The sequence below is a fragment of the Pogonomyrmex barbatus genome, unplaced genomic scaffold (genome assembly GCF_055798465.1).
Source record: "Pogonomyrmex barbatus isolate J1 unplaced genomic scaffold, ASM5579846v1 scaffold1, whole genome shotgun sequence".
NCBI classification, from domain to species: domain Eukaryota; kingdom Metazoa; phylum Arthropoda; class Insecta; order Hymenoptera; family Formicidae; genus Pogonomyrmex; species Pogonomyrmex barbatus.
Window position 1 is genome coordinate 19,642,836 of NW_028297098.1, and position 21,636 is coordinate 19,664,471.

General features: G+C 38.4%; 1 protein-coding gene and 1 long non-coding RNA gene across 3 annotated transcripts in view; one reads left to right on the plus strand and one right to left on the minus strand.

Moving 5' to 3' along the window:
- Window positions 1-1,181: 1,181 nt before the first annotated feature.
- On the plus strand, window positions 1,182-21,584 carry LOC148938210 (uncharacterized). The gene is made up of 3 exons (XR_016141218.1): window positions 1,182-1,899; window positions 2,245-2,370; window positions 19,692-21,584. It is a non-coding gene; the product is annotated as an uncharacterized LOC148938210 (long non-coding RNA).
- LOC105425186 (uncharacterized) overlaps window positions 9,516-21,636 on the minus strand; it is a 73,540-nt gene continuing 61,419 nt past the window's right edge. For both annotated transcript variants that reach the window (XR_016141209.1, XM_089084408.1), the window contains one exon: window positions 9,516-9,688. Coding sequence is in view for 1 of the 2 variants with exons in the window: in XM_089084408.1 (XP_088940534.1) it covers window positions 9,675-9,688 (14 nt within the window). In the remaining variant the exon portion in view is untranslated. The remainder of the gene's footprint in view (window positions 9,689-21,636) is intronic.

Genomic DNA, 21,636 nt, shown 5'->3' on the forward strand with positions numbered 1-21,636 from the left:
TTAAAAGATAAAAAACATTTCCCAAGCAATTGCGTTTTAGATCTAAATTTTTAGATCTGGCAATTTAATTGAAAAAATAACTATAAGGACCATAGCAGGTAATGATTTATGAAAAGTGTAAATTGTAAATGTAAACAACGTACAAATTTTGGCATTACAGTTACGAATAATTACGTTAAATTCTACAACATATGTCAAAATTTATTATAGTCGAATTACGATAAGGACGCTAATGAAAATCAGATTTGCAATGATATAATTGATGAACGTGTGCACGGAGGTCGATTGAAAAATCGCATTAGATTTAAGATGCGGCTCAGATGTGTTCCGTACTTGTTAAATTACTAATTATTGATATTGCAGACGATCTATCATGTGTCCGTTCTGCTGGTGCGATTACATCATTTTTACCGCAGCGAAGCATAAGCGTCCCGCGTGTCGTAGGACTCGATTCATGCCTCGTTACCTCTATGTTTCACCCCTATGTCCTACATGCAAACGCTTTTATATGTCATTTACTTGGTACTTACAGCACCTATGCGTACGACCACTTTGCGTAGTGTCGTTGCAATCGTGGCGCCGAATGAAAATAAAAGAAAGAAAATAACGATGTTTTAATTGCAAGATCGTATCATCGCCTTGTGGCACGTGTTAAAGATTGTAATTTGACATAGCGCTGCAAAGATAACAACCCATCACACATTTACGCACATTTTCTCTCTTTCTCTATCTTTTTCTCTGCGTATTTTTTGATAACAAGCACAAGGTGTGTCATTATGTAGAGTCTTACTTATCTTAATTCAACAAAATTTTGCAAAGTATGTAATTTTTATTTTACAGCTTGTGTTGTTGTTATTCTCGCAATCATACTTGTACTTTTTGAAAAATACTTTTCTTAGTTGGAATTATAAAATAATTTAAATTTCTTTTTGTATATATATAAAAATTATTCAAATTTAAAATTTGTACGGATACGTATAATATTACTTTTTACCAATCGTAAGTTGATATCGTAAGTCGTAATCGATATAGATGTTATCGACTTACTTAAATCTTATTATTTCGTGCATATGTGTACTTGTAGGTGGCGCCAGCATGGACAAAGTCTTTCTCGGGCCGCTGAGTGGTTCGGACGTCTTTTGTCCCCACAAAAGTTTTTTTTAGTATTGCGTCATCACGCTTTTTTGAATCTGCGCATATATTTTTCGAATTGAATCGTGTATTGACGTTGTAAGGCAGCTTCAGCCAAGAATAGGAATAAAAAGAAGAAGCCAGCGTGGACGATATACGCGCGCGTCAAACGTACTGATCTCTGTTCACAAATTAATCGCGCAGAATCGCGGAAGTAAAGTTAATCGCTACGCACGATGAGCGAGATCACGAAAAATACGGATATGTCTGCATTTAAGGTAATGCCAAAGAGACGAGCAAATTCCGAGAAGCGCTCATACATGTGAACATGTGCACCAGTAACAAACATTTCAACGAACTTCGAATATCGCGCATCTTCATCCTCGTTCACTGCATCGGAAGAGGAAAAGTTAATCTCTCCCGTCTACGTGCCGTAACAGGAGCACCATCGCGCAGGATAAGAGAGGCGCCACAGATGCCGGTGGATGCGAGGGTAGATGGGGGTACTCTCTTAAATAATATAAAATTCAGAGGAAGTTGATAAGCCGGGGTGAGCGTTCGAACTTTTCACTCGGCGCCTTCCATTTCTTATTATAATGAATGCATATCGGCTTAGCCGCGGCTAAGAGGGACACGAACCGTTGAGAACCCTTTTTTTGGCGCTCGCGAGCACTCGCCCGACGTCTTCGCGAATAAGACAAGTTTTCAACGTCTTTTCTATATATGCGAAAAGGAAAGCCGGTTAACAAAGAAAATACGTATATCCAGGTATGTGGATTGTAATAATTTCAAAATCTCTCAGATGTATCTCTGCAAATCTCTGCAGATGGTTTTTCATATCGGTGAAAATAATATCTGTAGTCGTTCTGGATTTAGTGTCTTGTTTAGTTATCTGTGAAAATAGGATAAATGTGTTGTAACGTAGAAATGACTAAATTCAATTATAAACTAATGAGCTTATAAAGCTTATTATATAGAAACACTTTTTAAAGTTATTACAAATATAAGAATTAGTAATAAAATATATCTGAAAGAACGATTTCGCAATCTTGTTATAGAATAGTGATACAAGACTATGCTCTTTTTTTACAAATACATATGTCTTTATGATAGTTTTAGATAGAATGGAGAAATAATAATGTCAAATCAAGGAAAGTAAATATATTGACGGAATAGAGAAGAGGAAGAAACACCTGAGTTAGGTGAGGGAAAGATCAAGAATAGACCGATAACTTTCAGGTAAGAGATTCGTGTAACTTTTTATGTTTGAGCCATGATATTATTTTATAATATGTATCATTTCCAAGATTAATTTTTGTTAGATAAAGGTTTATTATCTAAAATTTTAACCTTCCAATCAAATTCATAGTTTTTTCAATTCTGTATTGTGAGATCACTGAAGGCGAACTAGTTTTTTTTTAAATGTTGGAACAATATTCATTTGTTCTAGTCTTTAGTTGCCTTTTAGTCTGATCAATATGTAGCAATTCAATTTTGACAGTTAATTTTATACAAAATCGCAAATGATAACATATAAAAAAAATAACTAAAAAATTTTTTTCAGTTTTAATATATTTGCTCGAAAGATTGGTATAAAAAAAAATATATATATATAAATGACTATCTCCTCTTATTCCATAGATTAAAGAGATAGATCTAATAAATAGCGTTAAATTAAATGATTCAAAAGCATTTTTCTTTTATTGATTGTTGAATCCCGATAGAAAATTTTGTTTCACATAAATTTCATCATTTTCAGTGACCGATTCTTTCTCTTTCTCACTTGTTTTTTTATCTTTCTCTGCTGGTAAAAGTTACAGGAGAGGGTTGGTCTTCAACAAGTTTAATTCGAAATGTCAGTGCCAGATTGCGTTCGTCGAACCACATGTTGCCAACTGACTTCCCGCAAAGCCACATAACATACCGTCGAATATTCCCGCTACTATTATTACTATCCGCGGCTACCGCGCTATTCGAAAGGGGAGGATTGTTCGTTTCCGTGACGCAATCTCGGTGCTTAGGTATTCAAACAAAAATATCACGGATATGTCACATCGCACTGCAATATGATGAGATCCTATATTGATACCGAAAGGAAAATATCGCACGTAAAAATTTGCAGCCAATCTTCTCAGTTCTCGGCCGAAATGGATGTCATAGATAGAACCTTTTAGAATATATAATATAATATTACAAAGAAAAATTATTTTCTATGATATGTATTCTATATTATATCCTCTTAAATTATTCTTTTTAAAAAGAAGAAACGTGTTCAAATTAACGTTCGCTTTTGTACCGACTTACCGTTGAAATACTCAAAGGTTTGAAAGGAAGAACTCATTATACAATTTACTTTTGAACTACATCTTTGTAGACGATTCGATATGGATTTTGAAATTTGTACAAAGAGTCTGGATAGAGTTTCATAAGTTTAAGAAATGCTCACTGAAAATGTGCGATTAAGTTAGGTGAATTCGTCTAGTGGAATTAGCGGAAGTAGAGAATTATGCCGTAAAGTTTCAAGCGCGGACGTAAAGCCTAACCACATCGCTTTATTAACAGGGAGGGAGAAAATAAAAGCCGAGGAGACAAATGGCCTTTGGTACCATTAAATCATCCTGAAAAACTTAGTAATTTAATAAGCAATTTCATGTAAATTTTGAGGTCGTTACGGTAATGGTTTGCTGCTGGCTAAGATTTTCGGATATTTTAAGATCCACGTATAAAATTGATATACGTATGACTTTAATTCGTATAAAATACGGGGTGTCGGTTTCATCATTTTGAGTATTATCATCTTCTCCTTTTTAAATTAGTATTTGTAAGAAAATATTTCAATTTAATTTGAATAATTCTGGATGAAGAAGTTATATCCTTCTCACGTCTACGCTTTTAGTAAGGTAATAGGAAATGGCTATTGTAAAACAGACAGCCGTGGACATTATCCTTATGCCCGTCTCGTGACATTATCGGTTTCTTATACTTGTGACCGATGGCACTCCTCGAGATCATGACGGGAATAGGGAGCTTAAGGACGTCTCGATGAAGCGAGATGAAGCCACGTTGATTCCACGTTTTATCCCGAGAAATCGTCGATCGATCATCCGTCGCTCTTCCCTAAAGACGTGTCTTTAGTACACACGTGCACGCGCAGTGGCTATGCCAGCAGATCCATGTGTACTCACACGTACGTTGTAATCCACACGTGTATGTTGCGTGAATCGCCGTTGACGCGTTTCGTCACGCGATCGGAATATCTTACAAAAAGCACTTCGTCCTAAGAAGCGACATTATCGTATTTGATATTTTTCGAGATCTATTAAAATATAGATAAATATCGCCTTGCCTTTATCTCATAATTTAGGTTCATTGCATTATATATTTTTAACATAAATCGAAGATATATGTCTCTAATCAAGATTATATTTTGATTTATTTATAAAAGAATATATACAGAAAAAGCAGAAATGGATATGTTTTGAAGATATACCTTTCGATATTTATTGAATATCGAAAATGTAATAGAAAAATTGAATCGGATTATGTTCGAAGGACATTCAGTGATGGACGCGCCGAGAAAATATCGGCTTAAGGTGTTAACGCGGTACTTTTCGCGGGATTTATCTCGAAATCGGTAACGTCTGTTCGGAGACGAGACTTGTGGATATTTATTCGCCTCACGGCACGCCGGCGATCCGCGACGTCGTCGCGGTGCTTTCAAAAGCTCAGAAAGCGTGATACGCTCGGGACTACGGTATTATATGCGCACCTCGTGTTTCGCACACACACACACACACACACGTGTGTGTGTGTATATATATGTGTATACGCATACACTCGTTCGCACGCGAAAAAGAGGGAAAGAAAGAGACGTACCTACCGTATACGTATGCATATATGTATACGGGGAGGACACAACGCGGCTCTTTGCGCAACCCCGAAAGCAATATATCGATGTTTAGCAACCAATAAACGGATCACTCAAAGAGGGCTTTTACCGTAAAGCTCCGGGTGCTTCGTCGACGTTCCCGTTCCTTCCTGTGCACAACACAGACAAACATGCATACACAGACAGGCATACGGAGGCATACATTGCATTCGCGTTTTGTGTGTGTGTGTGTGTGTGTGTGTGTGTGTGTGTGTGTTGTGTATGGGTATATGCCCGCCAATGTACGTATACGTTTAACGGTGCCAGTCGAAGTACGGCGCTTTTATGGCTCAAAGTAAACGCATTTATAGAGCTGTTCGCCAGCACCGATGCGTGGCGTCGGCGTAATCTCGCGGCTGACCATTTAACGTTGCTTTTATGATAATGTTATCAATAGCTTAGTCCTGTTCCCCCTCGTACGGCTCATTTCTTTCTCTTTCTCTCGACTGTATATTTACAGCCCCGCGTTTATCGCTCACCTGTATCGCCGAGAGTGCCGTTTGGAGAGATCTTCGGCGTTAATTAGACACAAAAGCCGCGGATCTCACCGTAACGGTGCGATCGCCATGTAGAAAAACGTATCTGATGTGAGAGTTACTTAGCCGACTAATGCCCCGAGGCGAATACATTAGAGCCAGATTATACGATATTAGATACATTGACGGCACAAAAATCAACGTGTGTTTTTTATGAACTTGACGCCATATAATTTCTTTGTTTTATAATAGATCGCATGTACTAACAGTATTAACAGTGATTAAAAATCTTTTACTTTGGCATCTGTCTTTTTAATCATATCTTTCTTGTTAAATCGTTACGAAAAATCGTCCCGCTAAAGACACTTTTGCTGTATCGTCTTTTTCCGTGTTTATCCACAACTGCCGGTTAAAGAAACCGAGTGGAGCATCGAGGAACTCTAGAAACAAGAGAGGTCCTTAAAGGTGCTCTTATATTGTTGTCGGCATCGCGATGTCACTCGCAGCGCTTTCATAATTCTTTTCGCAAGTGGAGAAACAGTTGCGGCAACTGGCGGAAAGTGCTTTGAAGTGGAAGTTGCAATTTCGACTTTTTCTTTTATGTCTCACGTCTTGTTATTAAACGACTATAACTTTACCTGTTTTATTACATTCTATATGTAGGAAATTTCTGATGCTAACATTTACCCTAAAGAGTATTAAATGTTTTGATTCTCTCTAATAATCTTCGACTTGATAATTTTTAAAGTAATTCAAACAGATTATGTTTTTATTACATATTGGCATTTGTAATATTAAATTATAAGTAATTCTATACATATATATATATATATATATATATATATATATATATATATATATACAAAGAAGTTTATAAAAACTCATACATTCTATTTGCCTTATCGAAATGGAATATATCACACAAATCGCGTTCTCTCTCTCTCTCTCTCTCTCTCTCTCTCTCTCTCTCTCTCTCTCTCTCTCTCTTCACTGCTATCGTCCGCCCTTCGAGTTCCCTCGGAATTCTAAAAAGCGGAGAAAAAGCTGGATCATTGTGGCGCGACTCGGAGATGCTTCCTGGAGAGATGTTCGCAAGAAAAGGGAAGGACCGACCGGACGAAGAGCGGCAAGCGAGATTGTCGAGGGGTTGGTAGAGGGTGGAATATACGAAATAGCTGGACATTCGACCGTCGGTGGCGATGGTGAACCTCGGCGACCGGTGGGCAGCGGCCTTGATGTATGCGTGTGTACGGGGCTGGAAAAGTCGAAGTTTCGTGTACATCGAGGATGGGCTCGCGCGCGCGTGTACGTCGCGCACAGGACACGCCGGATTTCGGGGGGCAGAATCCTTGAAAAGCCGAGACCAGAACGCCATTGGCCGCCGACAGAGCCCCGCGTCCCCCTGCTCGGCCAATCCCGCCGCGAGCTGATAACGGCGGCGGTTCTTCTCTCCGCCTTCCGCCTCCTCAAGACGCTACGATTTCGCGCACTATATCAAAGAGAGGCGTATATGTACGTATATATGTATGCCCATCAGCGATATCACTATATCGTGTCCATTCCGCCGCCTCTCTCTTCTACGAAGATCGACCATCTTCTTTTTCCCGACCGAGGAAATTTCCCGACTTTCGCCTCCACTCGATCCCTCTCGATGAATACTGGAGATCGTTCGTTCGTCCATTTCCCGACGTTCGTTTTTGATATTGGCGACCGATATAGCTTGACGGAATTGCTCACGTCGCGCGCGGTAACTCGAGAATTCTTCCGAACGAGCTTATTTAGGGAGAGGAAATCTTAGAGGGATATTTGGGCGATATTGCGATCTTTCCGACATGTCCCGAGTGCGATTCTGACTACTGACAGAGAAAATGTGCTTGGATCATCATATTTTTCGCAAAAATTTTACTGAAAATTTTACTGAAAGCTTTGAAGATTCGTATTAGATTTTCACATTAAATTTGCATAAATTTTTAAAAAAATTTATAGTTAAATAAAAAATAATTGTTTGGTGAAAAGATATTTGCTGAAAGAATATTCTATTTTGCGTTTTTATAATTATTTATTAAGAAACAGTATATATAATTTAGAATTAATAAGTCCATATTTTATCCTAACTATGTTATTTGCTGTTAATTTCTCTTTAACTTGCTTTTTTGAATATTTAAAAGAATAGAATGTATTTTAAAATAGAGTAAAAAAATATTCTGCTCTTGATAATTGTGTAATATTTCTTTTTTAATTATAAATTCTTCACATACACACAAACAGATAAAAAATATAATTAGTGCAAAAATCAATTGAGATCAATTTTACATTATACAGTTCTGTAAACTGATAAATGATTACTGAAAATATGAAGTACAATATTTTTTCATTAAATATATCAAACAATTGTATTTAATTTATGCATGTTTCGCAAGTGAGTAACGGGTGAAGTTCTTAATAAGAGTAGAATGAAAAGAAGTTTTACTCTCGAGGCAACGATTTCTATCTTGCTAAAGTTGTATGCGAGATGATACAGCTCCCGATTTTAATTTTTTTCTCTCGTAAGTAATGAATGAGAGTTACAGCGAGAAGATTTTCACTACAATGCACGGTTATTTTTTTCATAGTTTAAATAATGGTTATGTTTTATTTAATCTTTGCTAACTACACCTTTATTTATAAATATTTACAATCATGAATCATTTTCGTGCATTATTCGTATTTGTTCTCACTCGAATTTACAAAAAAATCCTTTGTCTACATGTTAAAAAGATCTTCTTAATTAAATGATTACTTCGGCGGGATTAGTAAGTATAAATTTTTATTTTAATATCTCATAAAATTTTAGACAATCAGTGCTGCATTATATTTCCTAGCTCAAGTTTCCATCGCACAAAATAAAGAATTAGAAACTATAACGCAATTTAACTTCATGCATAAGTATATACAGTTTTATTTTTACACATAAGTATACACATTTTAACAGAGTTTTATTTTTCGAAATAAGCTACGGACAATGTCCTCCTGTGTGTCGTTTCTGGATTGTGCAAGACACAAGTGTTTTAATGGGGTTGCGTACGGCTGACAAGATAGAGGGTGACGATAAGGATCCCTCCTCCTGGCTTTCGCAGGAGGGAGGAGGTAGATAGGGTGCGTGACCGAATGGAATGCCGCGTGACGCGTGTAATAACCGTAGCCGCGCGGGCTCTCCACGCGGCACGCAGCCAGCACACGAGAGGACTAAGTGTATACTTATTCGTATATGCTTACGTGCTGAGCGCGTTGCCCCAGGTTGCACGGCAGGTGCCGCCGAGGATTCTAAAACGATCCCATCGGTGAAGAGAGCAAGCCGATCAGGCCTGTAGCTACGACGAAATATATAATGACGAGCGAAAGTATGGTGTATTTTATTGCGCGATTTCTTTTGGTATAGAAAGAAATTAAAAATTATAAAACATACGCCAAAAAATTTTTTTTTATTATCATTAAGCTAGAATCTTATTTGCAAATTAATTTAAAATCATTAGGTTGATATTTTTTTTTTTACGCTGACGCGTTTAGTTGGCGATCGTGATGGTATACAGTGCAATAACATATTTATTTTAAAAGATTTTGTTGTTGAAATTTTCTTAATGTTATTTGAAATCAGTCTCATAATCATATTTAAAGTACTTTTACATTACAAATATAAAATTATCATTTTTATACAAGAATAAAATGGAAAATTTCCATAAGAATTAAAAAATTCTAAGTACGCTACTGTGAATGAGAAAAAAAGGACAGGTTCTTTGATGTCCACCACTGTTGCCGACTAGTATTAACATTATTTTTTTACTTCGTTCTTGATTAATGTTCCTAAACTGATATGTTTTGACGGCATTTTGTATCAGCGCATAGAAGTGCGTCTCTTAATTAATTTGACCGACGGATTAATGAATTTGCTACAGTTATCGCTCAAGGATCGTAAGGTTTTGCTGGGAGATAAAAGTTCTCGGTGAGTTGGAATATTTATTTATTGTTCGAACGAAGCGTAAGATACTTTACTAAACTCGTGGAACGGAAATTGCGCGAAGAATAAATTCGTTTCTCGAAGTTAAGAGTATCCTCTTGCAGTTGCCTTACTGATTATCGCCTTTTTGGCCTTTCTCCATTTCTTAGTTGCTATCTTCTGTAACAGAAATTTAAACATTATATTTAATAGTTAAATACGAAGACTACTATGATAGTTTCAAAAGAGATTCGTTTATATTTGCTTATTATGGTATATGGAATCGAACAGCAAATAATCACTTGTGTTTTACTGATATAAAAATATTAAAAAATAAAAAAAATTTATATATATATATACATATATATAAAATTATGAGTATATATATATATATATATATATATATATATATATATATTTTCTTTTTAATATTTTCTTTTTAATATTTTATTTTTTATATTTTATAAAAAAAAAAATCATAGTATCGTGGCATCTCAATTGCCTACCGGGTCTCATTTTTCACCTTCGTGGAAAGTCGATTCAAGGCATCGTAATTTCACGGCGGAAGCGGAATGCGCACGTCGCGATACGACGGCGATAACAACGACGTATTGTCGTCGCATTCGTCCTCGCGTAAATCGGCATGGATATTTTACGGCAACGCGAGCAGATTACAGGCTCAATTAGCATGAGGACTACATAATTAATAACTTGATTAATGCACCGAAGCGGAACGTCTATCCGTTCGTGCCCGTCAGACTCGGCCTGCCGCACTCCGCGGACTCGTGGATATCTCGCGTTTGCGCCGGCAGTCGATTGCGTCGTAATCGATTACCGCGTCGTATAATATCGCTGTCGATCGCTTATGCTTACCGTTCATCGCGTCGGCACGGCTCGCTTACGTTTATGTGTATTTAGGCCCGTTGCCGCGGGGCAAAACTCATTAACGCGCCATTTCATATTCCGGAAGGGAAGTTGGACCGGCTGGCGACCGGCTCGCGCACCGGTTAGCCATTAATTCCGGTCAATTGTCAGATATCCCGTCGAAAATCTGGCAATATTGAATGTCACGGCAATCGGTCGTAGATGTCTATCAGTTACGCACTCTGCGTTTCGAATTCTCGAAATAACGACCGCAAGAATCGTCGATGAATGTACATAAATTGCTTACAAAGATTTAAGAAATTTAACGTGGATCCAGATATTGCTTTGAGCGAGCTACGTTGCAAGTTCGGTAATTTAACGAACATAGCTCGCGATATAAAGCATTTACCTTGAATTTATATATACTCGAGGAAACGAAGGAAAAATTATTTGACACTAAGATTCGTCTGCTAATTAATGCCATCTGTGATCTTGTTGTTTTAAGAAATTTAATTTTCACGATTTAATTTATCTTCATCGGAAAATAAATAAGCTTCGGTAAATAAATAAGCTTTAAGTGAAAACTACATACAATTTTCAAGATATCTTATCTCTCTCATATATCCTAAAAAAAATTTTACAGTTTAAATGAGAAGTACAAAATGAAATCTACTGTAGTTGGGAATAATCTTATCTAAATATTAATTATCTCCTCTCGGGATCTCTCGTCAGCCATGAGAGCCAACGTGATTTCGTTTTCATGAGACCGTAGCTCGAATTGAGTATCGTGCCTCACATTCTTCCCCAAACAACGCTTTTTCCTAATGTACCCACGGATAGATGCGGCAAATTAGAAAAACGAGCTACTTCCGTATACAGGTAGTCCGTGGTGTATATCGAACATTTATCAGCGGCGAAGACGGGGAGGTTGATCTCGAAAGACAAGCGCGATTGAGTTACGTTGATTTTATTCCGCATTATTCCACCCAGGAATCGCTCCTTGGCCGAATCAGTTTTATTTTCCGGATTGCCGATATATACTCGCGTCGAACGCGGCAGCTCGCTAGCTGGCTGGCTGGTTAGCTCACTGGCTGGCACGCCGGGATTAACGTCATTGCGGTTTTTAAGCAGGCAATTTCCTAATTCGGTGCCCGGGGATCCCTGATTTATCGCGCTTTTGCCAGTTATTCCGTACTGCCGGTGATTTACGACGGAGTTCCGTCCCCGCCCCGCTACTTCTTCTTCCTTTTCCTCCTCTGCTTCTTCTACCGCGATCGTCCGCCGACGACGGTACGTCTTCTTCTTCTCGTTCTTCTCGTTCTTGTACGCACCGAGGGTGGATCTCGACAAAGTTGTGTCACGCCGAGCTCGTCGAAAAGTCCTCGTTTCTCCGCGGAGATGATGCAAAAGATCGCGAAACTTTGATTTGAAGTGAATCGAGTTTGAGTTGAGTAAATCGGCTTGCGTAGGATTTTGTTTCGACAATTGCGATTTCGGATAATATGATTTGAGATTATATTCGCGGATCATCTGTACGCAAAATTAATTTTTTTATAATCTCTCCAACTTTTTTTAAATTTATTTCATAACTCGAAATATGAGATACGTAGATGGCAAACGATTTTTTTTATGTTTCATAAGTGACATTTAACTTTTTAGTAAACCATAGACATACAAAAATTAAAAATTATTTATTTCTGTGAGATTAGAGATAGGATCTAGACTCCTTTAATTACGAATAAAATAATTAACTATTTTGTAACTGTAATATTAAGAATTGTTCTGATTTCATTTCTCTCCATCATTAGAAGAAGCATTTACATATAAAAACTGATTCCTTTTTCCACACGGCACGTATTGCGGTAGTGCATTGCGTTTATCAACGTTTCGTGCCAGGACAAACAACGCTACCGTTATTTGAAGGCTAATTGGATAATTAATTGGAAGTAGTTACGAGGAGGCGCCACGTTGTCCGCGCGCGGCCGTGCGAAATTTCTGATAAATCATAGGAAGACGTGCGTTTCGGAAGAATTGCAGCCTATCCCGTGATTAGACGCTGCAACGTGCAATAACACAACGGTGAGATGCAATCCACCAACGTTGCACAATAATCAGTTAGCGTGGCATCTAATCGCTCCTCCTCGATGCTGCCGCCGGTCCCTTCCTGTACGTCCATTTTTAATCAGAGGTTTAGAAGGTTGAAGGAATTTTTTCCGCCGTTGTATAGGCTCTTCGGGGTTTTTGCCCCTTCGTTTGTCGGGGAATATAGCGAGTGAGTTCAACGTACGGCGTGCGTTTACCGAATGCGCGAATCTTCCAGTGCGTGTCTACGCGCGCGTCCGCACGCGGAATCCTGAGGCGAATCGTATGAGAAGTCTCCTTCCGAGGGAAATTACAAACAGCGGATCCTAAGTAAGTGCGTGCCACTCGATAATTAGTCCTAATCAGCGTTTAATCGCCGCGCGCCGCGGCGAAGCGCAACGCGATCAATCCGTTCCCATCAAACGTCACAGCTTTAATATTATATGTAATACGTAGCGCGCAAAAAAAAAAAAAACGTGGCAATTCTTTGTGAGAAAAGATTATATTATACGATTACGACACGAGTCTTCAATTCCTTCAGACAATGATCAATATTATATTTCAAGGCGTAGAAGAAATAAAACGCGCGCTTAAGTTAAATGGGGTAAAATAACACGTTTTACGCGAATCAATGGAACTCGAAGTTACCCGATTACGATTTTTGTGACTTCGCGACTGTCTCTCTTTCGGGAAAAACATGGAACTCTGATGTAAAGCGCGCTTCGCACGCCTCAGATATTTCGCGTCGGCGAAAGTATATTTTTTCATGACTCGGTGAAATGAACGGGTTCGGCCCCGTTTATCATTCCTTTGTTATCGTTGAGAGAACGTCGAAACTGTTGTTTCTCTGCGCACAAAAACAGGGAGAGATGTGGGAGATGGAGGCGATTCACGGTGGACTGATCATCGCGCGAAAACAAGAGTGGCTTGTTTTCGCGGCAAGTAAACTTGATCGGTTTGCGTGCCACGGAATACCGCATGCAGGTTTGTATTAAAAAAAGAAAATACATCCGAAAAAAATAGTCGCACTTTTTCGACTGTGCTCTGGGAAAAGGGAGGATTCTTCAAAAAATTCACGGAAGTTTCTAAACAAAGATTTGTGTCTTTATACGCAAGAAAAAAATGAAATGGATGATAATGAATAATGGGGAAATTATTGAGTTTTGTCAAAAGTTAGTTTATGATCTTAAAAATCATTTTATTTAATTATGTTCTTATTTTTTTACTTTTAACATTTGATTCCAAATTTTATTGTATCTCAGTATATCTTTTTTACTTTAAAAGATTATGCCCAGGTATTGAAGACAAAAATTTATATTATATGGAAACGTGATAGACTATAGAAATATTGTTATTTTTCGATGTTTTTCTTAGGAAATAGATAGTCGCACGTATTTACACAAATCAGACAAGCTCGCGCTCATTAGGATACTCTTGGGAGGTCACCCTCTTTCTGCAGATTCTCCCACGTTGACGTTACTAAATGTATTTGTGCGTTGCAGAGGAGGGTGAGCGAGGGTGGAGCAAAACGTAAGAGCTAGTAGAAGGGCTCGGTAGAAGGTTAGAGGAAGAGAGAGAGAGCCCTCGAAACGATCGTTTCGAGGTTAACGAGGAGGGCCGTGATTCGAAGGGGTGGACAACCAGAGGGAGGATGTAGCTAGCGGGATGCTGTAGTCGCGGTGGATAATGGCGGAGACGACCAAGTCAACGATAATGGCAGCCCCAGGGACATCGCTTGGATTCGAAGGAGGATCGGTCTTCGCGAGGAAACACTCGTTAGCGACCTCCTAACTGTCCCGGATCGTCGCGTTTATGAATTCCGTCAGGAAGTCCAGCCGTCATCCCACATCGTCCCTACCGACCCTTCCGGTTCCTTCGCAACTAATTAGACCTATCTTAGCGTTAATTTACTGCTCGTCTGTCGCTGGATAATTTTATTTATGAGCTCCACGATGAGTGAGCAAAATAGGAGATGACTTACAAAGAGAATCAAATATCAGATTATTTAAGATCCGAGGGGATGAAGATAATAAAGTAATAAAAAGAAGCAGTTAGAATCTACGAATTCTTCTTGCTAAGAATTTACAGAAAAACAACGTTTTGTTTTAATAATGAACTTTGTATAAACATAAAAATATTTTAAATAAAAATATTAAATCGACACATTTCGATTTAACTAAAGTTGTATATATCGAATGAACGTTTATTTTACTTATAGTTATAGCATGTAATGTATAATTATACAGACGTTTAAATAATTTGTCGAATTAATTTGAGACAAATATTATTAATTAACCATGCAATTTTTAATTCACGCGTTTTATTATTGCTCATTTATTTTTATTTACATAATTTTTTCTAAGAAAAAGATCACTAACTAAATAGTTCAATATGTAGAGTAATGTAATACGTAGATTATTAACGTAATCGATGTTAAGTGTTTTATGTGCTATATATGGAACGATCATAAATGCAAGTAACGTTACAATAATGAATATTGCGTTTCTGGAAGATTAATTCTCACAATTATACCAAGATATCTGTTAAAGAATCTCTTCACTTAACTCAAGCATAATGTATTCCCATCACGTGCGGCTTTCAATTAATTGCACTCGTAACAGATATTTCCGTTTGTAGCACGCAGCGGCGCAATGAACTATTTTTGAGAAACGTCATCAACGCGTAAATATCGTGGCGGTTAAGGGTTGGAAACGTTACGACGAGATAACTTTTCTCCTTTTTTTTCTCCCCTGCTTATTGCGGTATATCGCACGACTGTGTTCTTACCTACCTACTTACCTGCCTACAGATCGACATTATCACACCGTCGCCATTAGTTACTCTACGCATTGTAACAATTTTATAGAGATCCCTTCGCGAGTTTGCAAAGCCCGGCGGCCGCGGTGGCCTTGCGTGTCGGAAGACGATAGTCGTCACAGTGACTGTTATATCAAACGGGGTCGAGATTGCGATAACGACTGGAACATACGTCGGATACACAGTTTACGTACGTACAGTACATACGTACCGTCGTACTTAGCGTGAACGTACCTTTCCATTACGCAGGAAAGGGCTCGGAGAAACATTATCGTCACTTTATGTACTCGTTTTTCTTTCAAGATCGTTAGTTATATTGCCGCAGCACATATGTATGTCAATATTTTAAGAATTTTCAGTATTTTGTTATTTAACTTTCATATTCACCTTTTATCACATTTTTATTAAATTTTGGAATATGAATATTTGGAATATTTGACGTTGAAATATTTGTTTTCAGCAATGTAAAAGTCTAATTATCTAATTATATATTTTGAATAAAATTATAATTTTGATAGAAAGATGTTTGTATAGAAAGATGTATATTTATTGGTGTACATATTTATGAATTAATCTATGTAATAAGACAAAATCTGCTGGAATTTATTTATTTGCTTTATAATTTCTTAGAAATCTTTTATTTTTAGCTTTAAGATAAAATAAAAAAATAAGAGAGAGAGAGAGAGAGAGAGAGAGAGAGAGAGAGAGAGAAATTCAGTTATAGTTTTAATATTCTGATAAACGAAGAATATACATTCACGTAATATTGAGAAATGTGGGTTATAATTATACTTTCGGAGAACCTGGATATCAGTTTAATTTGCCTGCAAGGTGCGATACGGCTGTCAATCTACGTGTCGCAAGCTTTCCATCATGATCAATATGCGACAACCTTGATCGTTCGCGCCGCATGTATTGTGTGTACATAAGTTCTCGTAAACGGTTCTAAATTTTCCACATACGCGTGATACCATGACGTTGACACGAAAGCGTCAAGGAAGTCCTGATTCCATATACGCCTGTGCGTGGCTTGAGCCAATCTCAGTCCAACGCTAGCCATTTGGCGTTTCCTACCTCACTCGTGTAGGTTGGCCTTTTACTCACGTTCTAGCAATGGATTCGATCCGAATGTTTAATCCAGATTTGATCAATCATTTATGTTATATCTATCTTATTTTTAACTTAACAACTTAACAACTTAATGGAGAAATTAGATAATTTAAAAAAAAAGAAAGATAATTAAAAAGTTAGAAAAAGTTAAAATTTATGTTTCACATAACTTTTCTCTTTCTTTATACGCAACAAGTATATATACATTTATCTAAAAAGATTGAATTATTATTAAATTACATCTTGTTCAATTTAAATATTAAATTATACAATTTATAATTTGCCAATAGACTAGTGAATTCAAAATAAATTTACGAAGATTCTCGTTTACTTTCTCAAATTTGAAAATCACACGCGAAAAGATTCGCGCCATTCCTAGCCGCGATACCAGCCTCGCTAGCAGCGTCCACCCCCTCGCGAGACCACCACCCTAAATGATTAATTACCGATCTCCATCGCACGGAGGGATCCCATGTATATACGTACGAAGGAGGGTTGTCGGGCGGCCTTAAAGTAAGCTCATTTCTAAAACGGATATTCCGTGTTCCGCGTGCCACGGAACGGTATTCGGTACCTTGAGTCCCGACGTTGCTGCCACTTTGCCGCTTGCCTCTATCGCGTAAGGGGGTTGCGTAAGTGCAGCTATGAGAGATGACGGAACCGTAAGGGGTTGCCTGTAGGCCCGTGGTTTGGCTGGGTCGGTTCAGCTCGCGTGGCCGTGTGGCGCAGCGCCGTTTCGCAGAGAGATCGCGAGATACCGTCGCTGGTCGGCGTAAATGAAATGTGGTATGTGCCAGAAAAAAAGTTTGTACTTTGTTCCCCTGCTGATTGATGGGGCGCAAAGTTTCCGTGCGCGTCGGAGAAAGGGGAGGGACGCATCGTTCCCTTGCCTGCAAAAAGCGAGGAAATGCGAAAACAGAATTTGAGAGAATGATAATAAAATAATATATTTTATATTTTTTAAATATATATATATATATATATATATATATATAATGTGTGTGTGTGTGTGTGTGTGTGTGTGTGTGTGTGTGTGTATAATAAAAAAAAATATATATATATATATATATAATATAGAATATGTGAAGAACTGAGACAATTAGTTTCTTCTAATGTGTAGCAAATAAAAATATGAGTATCAATATTAAAGGATATAAAAGTATAATGTAACAATTACAGACTTGTTTTTTTTTTTATATACATTCTTTCTCTGGAATAATATAAAAATTAAAGAAAGAAGCGTTCTCTTAAGATGAAGTAAACTAAATGTATGTTACATAAAAGTATTTACTCGGACGTCGAAATCACGGCGACTAAGGATGAGACTTTTTCGAGGGCGGCAGCGATAGAAATATGTTAATCGATAATAATGAAACGCGACAGCGTCATCCCTTTCGGGTAATGGCGCGATACAATATGCGCCATCACGACTACGCGAAATAATCCCGATAAAACGAGCCGTGAAATCTCCTAACCGAGACAAATCCGGACAGATTACGGAAATCGCGAATAACTTCATCGAGGTGGTCCATCCGATAATCAGATCCATCCGCGGCGGCGGCAGCGCGAGCGGAAGCTGCGAGAAAAGAGAAGAAGAGAAAAAGAGAGAGAGAGAGAGAAAGAGAGCGAGAAAATGGGAGAGATCGCGTCCGCGCTCGGAATCCTCTCGAGAGAGGGTGACAATTCTCTTTCCTCGATACTTCGCCGCTCGTTCTCTCTCTCTTCCGACGTCCGTCCGGCTGCGTCTCTGTGTGCACGTTTTCGTGCGATACGCCGTGTTATCGTTTGCATTGCAAATGTGCAACCCACTCCGCCCACAGTCAGACACACTGGAGAACGATGCCTGAGCGTGCACGTTTTACGATGAAATCGGCCGCGTGTGCGAGTTCGATGCTATATCCGAGGCCCGCGTCGGATGAATCACGGCACGGCAGACAACTCTAACGATGCGACCCGCGTAGGACGGATGGATTTTACGCCAGGCGTTGCTTTTTTGGAACATCTTACCTTGCTTCAACATTAATGAGATGTATGGTAGAAGATTAATCCCGCCGGAGCGGCGTAATCGCGAGGACCGAAGAGATGTCGCGCGCAATACTTTTTCTTGCAATGTTAAGAATGTAAATTCTTTCGAGAGCATCTAAATCTTTTTGTTTTTTTTTTCTCTACAAGAGAATTTAATTATAACTATTATTTTTTTGTATTTCTTTATATCTTATTTAAGACATTACTTATTAGTTCAGGTCATTATTATTATATGTAGCTCATGTATACGTAGGAATTTAATATCTGCCAGTAGTATCTGTAAAATTTTAATGCATAATCTCGACAATAATTACTACTTGAAAAATACGGCAACGTATAATGCGGCAGTAACTAAGTAACATAAAAAAAAAGGTGTTTCAATTAAAGATAAAATGTGAGATAAGTTTTATTTCACGTTACTAATATTGCACTTCATGCAGACGGATTATGGCCTCGGATTTTTCTGTAGCATAGAAAAGGCCGAGTCACCCTGTCGTGCGCTGGTCACGCTAGTCGATCGCAATGGAGAGAGCACAATGGGTGAGGTCCGTAAAGAATCGTTGCGATCTATCATATTATACGTCACAGTTTTCTATACGTCGCACGCAGTCTTCTAGTAAAAGCGGCTGACAAAGTATCTCGAGTATACATTTCTATCTATATTCGAGGGGGAAGCAGAAGCGGCCTAGAAATCGGTACTTTCTTTATTTTGATCTGTATTTTGCAACAAGATTTTTGTTACATGTAAAATTAACACATGTTACATTTTTTTTTTTATGAAAACGATTATTAATAAAAAAGATAAAAATAACGGAGATTATGTAAATAATATTACAAATGCGATTACAATTGAAGAAAGCTTCTTATTGCATTTCGCGCATCAGAATTTTATGTATTAACAATGGTCTAAATATTTGATATTACGTCATTGATCTAGGCCAACTTTTGCATCCAGATGAGGAACGATCGATTTATGAATCATGCAGTCACTTCAATGATTGATGAAAGGAAGAACGAAAAGAGGGGAGAGGGAGGAGACATTAGGAACCCTAAAGAGGAACGACGATCGGTCGATTCTTCGTTACAAATTCTGCACAATCATATTCGAGCAAATAATTCGTTAAGGCCTCCTCGAGACTCGTTCGTTAGGATAATTAAAATAAATTCAAATGACTTTCTTGTCCCCTGTCTTTGGTGTCACCATCTCTTCGTCCTTCTCTCTTACCTACGAGACGAAAATCCGAGTTCCTTAAATCCGTTGATTAGCGCAAAAATCTGCTTACAGATTAAGCGTGGAGGCTTCCGAACTCTCACGAAAGAATGCCATGAAGAAGGGCGGCTACCGGCAGAAAGACGAAGTGGAAAGGGAAACGGAAGAGAAGCTTTGGCGAGAGGGTGAGTGCTTTAATATCTTAAGTAAACCTGGCTCAGGGTAAAGAAGAAAAAAATAAGTTGCGCCAGACGAGAGAGTCGCGGGAGAGAGAGAGACTCCGAGGGGGTTACGCGAAAACACGGTCGACGAATTAAAATACTGGCGGACAGGGGAAAGAGATTGCGGGAACGAAGATTGCCTAGAGTTCGAATGGCAATCGGAAGTAAACATTATTTTTCGTAAGTAGAAAATAAGATATTAAAATAATATATTGACAGTGATATATAAGGAGTAAATAATTATCATTCTTTTCGTGAAGCGTTTTCTCCTATTGAAATATTATCTGAAATTGCACAAAAATATATAATATATATTGCGATCATTCGCAACAAGTCACAAAGTATTTGTGACTCGTACATGTTATGACGACACAGAATATAAATTTGCAATAGAAACAACGGCTTTTACGCTCCTTTGTCGCGTCCTTACGACACTCGTTAAGGTTTCGCGTTTGCGAGAAAAAAAAGTACAGAGGGGACATTAAGAAGCTGCTCTCGCTCCCTTCAACGATGAGAGAGGAAAGAAAGAAAGAGCGTGGTTTTCTTAATGAGAAGTACAGAATAAAGCTTTCTTTGCGTCTCCTTTTGCCAAACCGCCTCTCGTCCGTCCTATCCACCCTTCCCGAATAGCATTCACGGAGGAGTCGAATCGGATTCGCGACTTCGAAAGGCCGGGACCGTGTAGACTTTTTTTCCGAGCCACGAGCAGCCGCGCTGAAATGCTTCTTGTGTAAGTAAAAATCTAAAGTGACTACCGAGATCTAAGTTTTAATTAGTTTATCTTGGCCGCGTGGCCATTGAATATTTATGAGCCATCGCGGTCGCTCGCTGGCGCGGAGAAACGAAGGGAGAGAGAGAGAGAGAGAGACTGAGAGAACGATGAGGGAGCGTATGCGAGGGAGATGGTAAAGGGACCCTTTGGCCACGTTACTACGGGGGCTCGGAGGGACCGAAGGATGTCGCCGCTGAGGGGGCGAAGAATGAGATTTCGGCGAGCGTGGAAAGGAACCGGCTGCGGTTGCTGTCATCCCGCGGGATTACGATTTTCGCTCTCGACTTTGTCAAAGATGCGCCATTCCGGTGGACGTAATTACATTTGGAGCATCAAAATTCGTGCGATGCAGATATATATATATAGAGAAGTGTGGAGACGAGAGATCAATTACGGGGAACATTTAAGAGATAGAAATGTTTGGTGGTTTATATATTAAATGTTATTTGTTAGAATTTATTTAAAAATGAAATTAATGTTAATTTTAATAGATAGAAATAGATCTTTATGTTTCTGTTCTTCTGTATATAATTACATTTGTATTTAGTAGCAAAAGTAAGTACGATGAAAAATCGCAAATGATGATGGAGAAAATCGTAGGAAATAAAAAGAGATAAACAGGGGCGGGACGGCCGATGGTCAGGGCGGAACTCTACCTCCGCGAAATTTCAGGGAGGTTTTCAGAGGAAGAAGAATCTATAAGCCCATAAATCTGCGAGCAGACGGGCTGGAGAAAGAGAGGGAAAATCTTCTCGAGAGAAAGAAGGCGGGCGCGGAATCGGTTGCACGAATTTATAGCGGTCGCTGTAAAAAACAGAAACAGAATACCGTGGAATTTTTATTTCCAGCAGTTGCCGAGGCAATTCAAGAGACTGTCAGATTAGCAATATCCTACTGATCCTGAAGAAAATGAATGGTCAATTGATATATTAACATTAAATGATGGGTTATAATTTCATAACGATAAAGAACAAATTTTTTTGAGAAATTATCAAAGATAATTACTTATGTAACAAATATGTTTAAT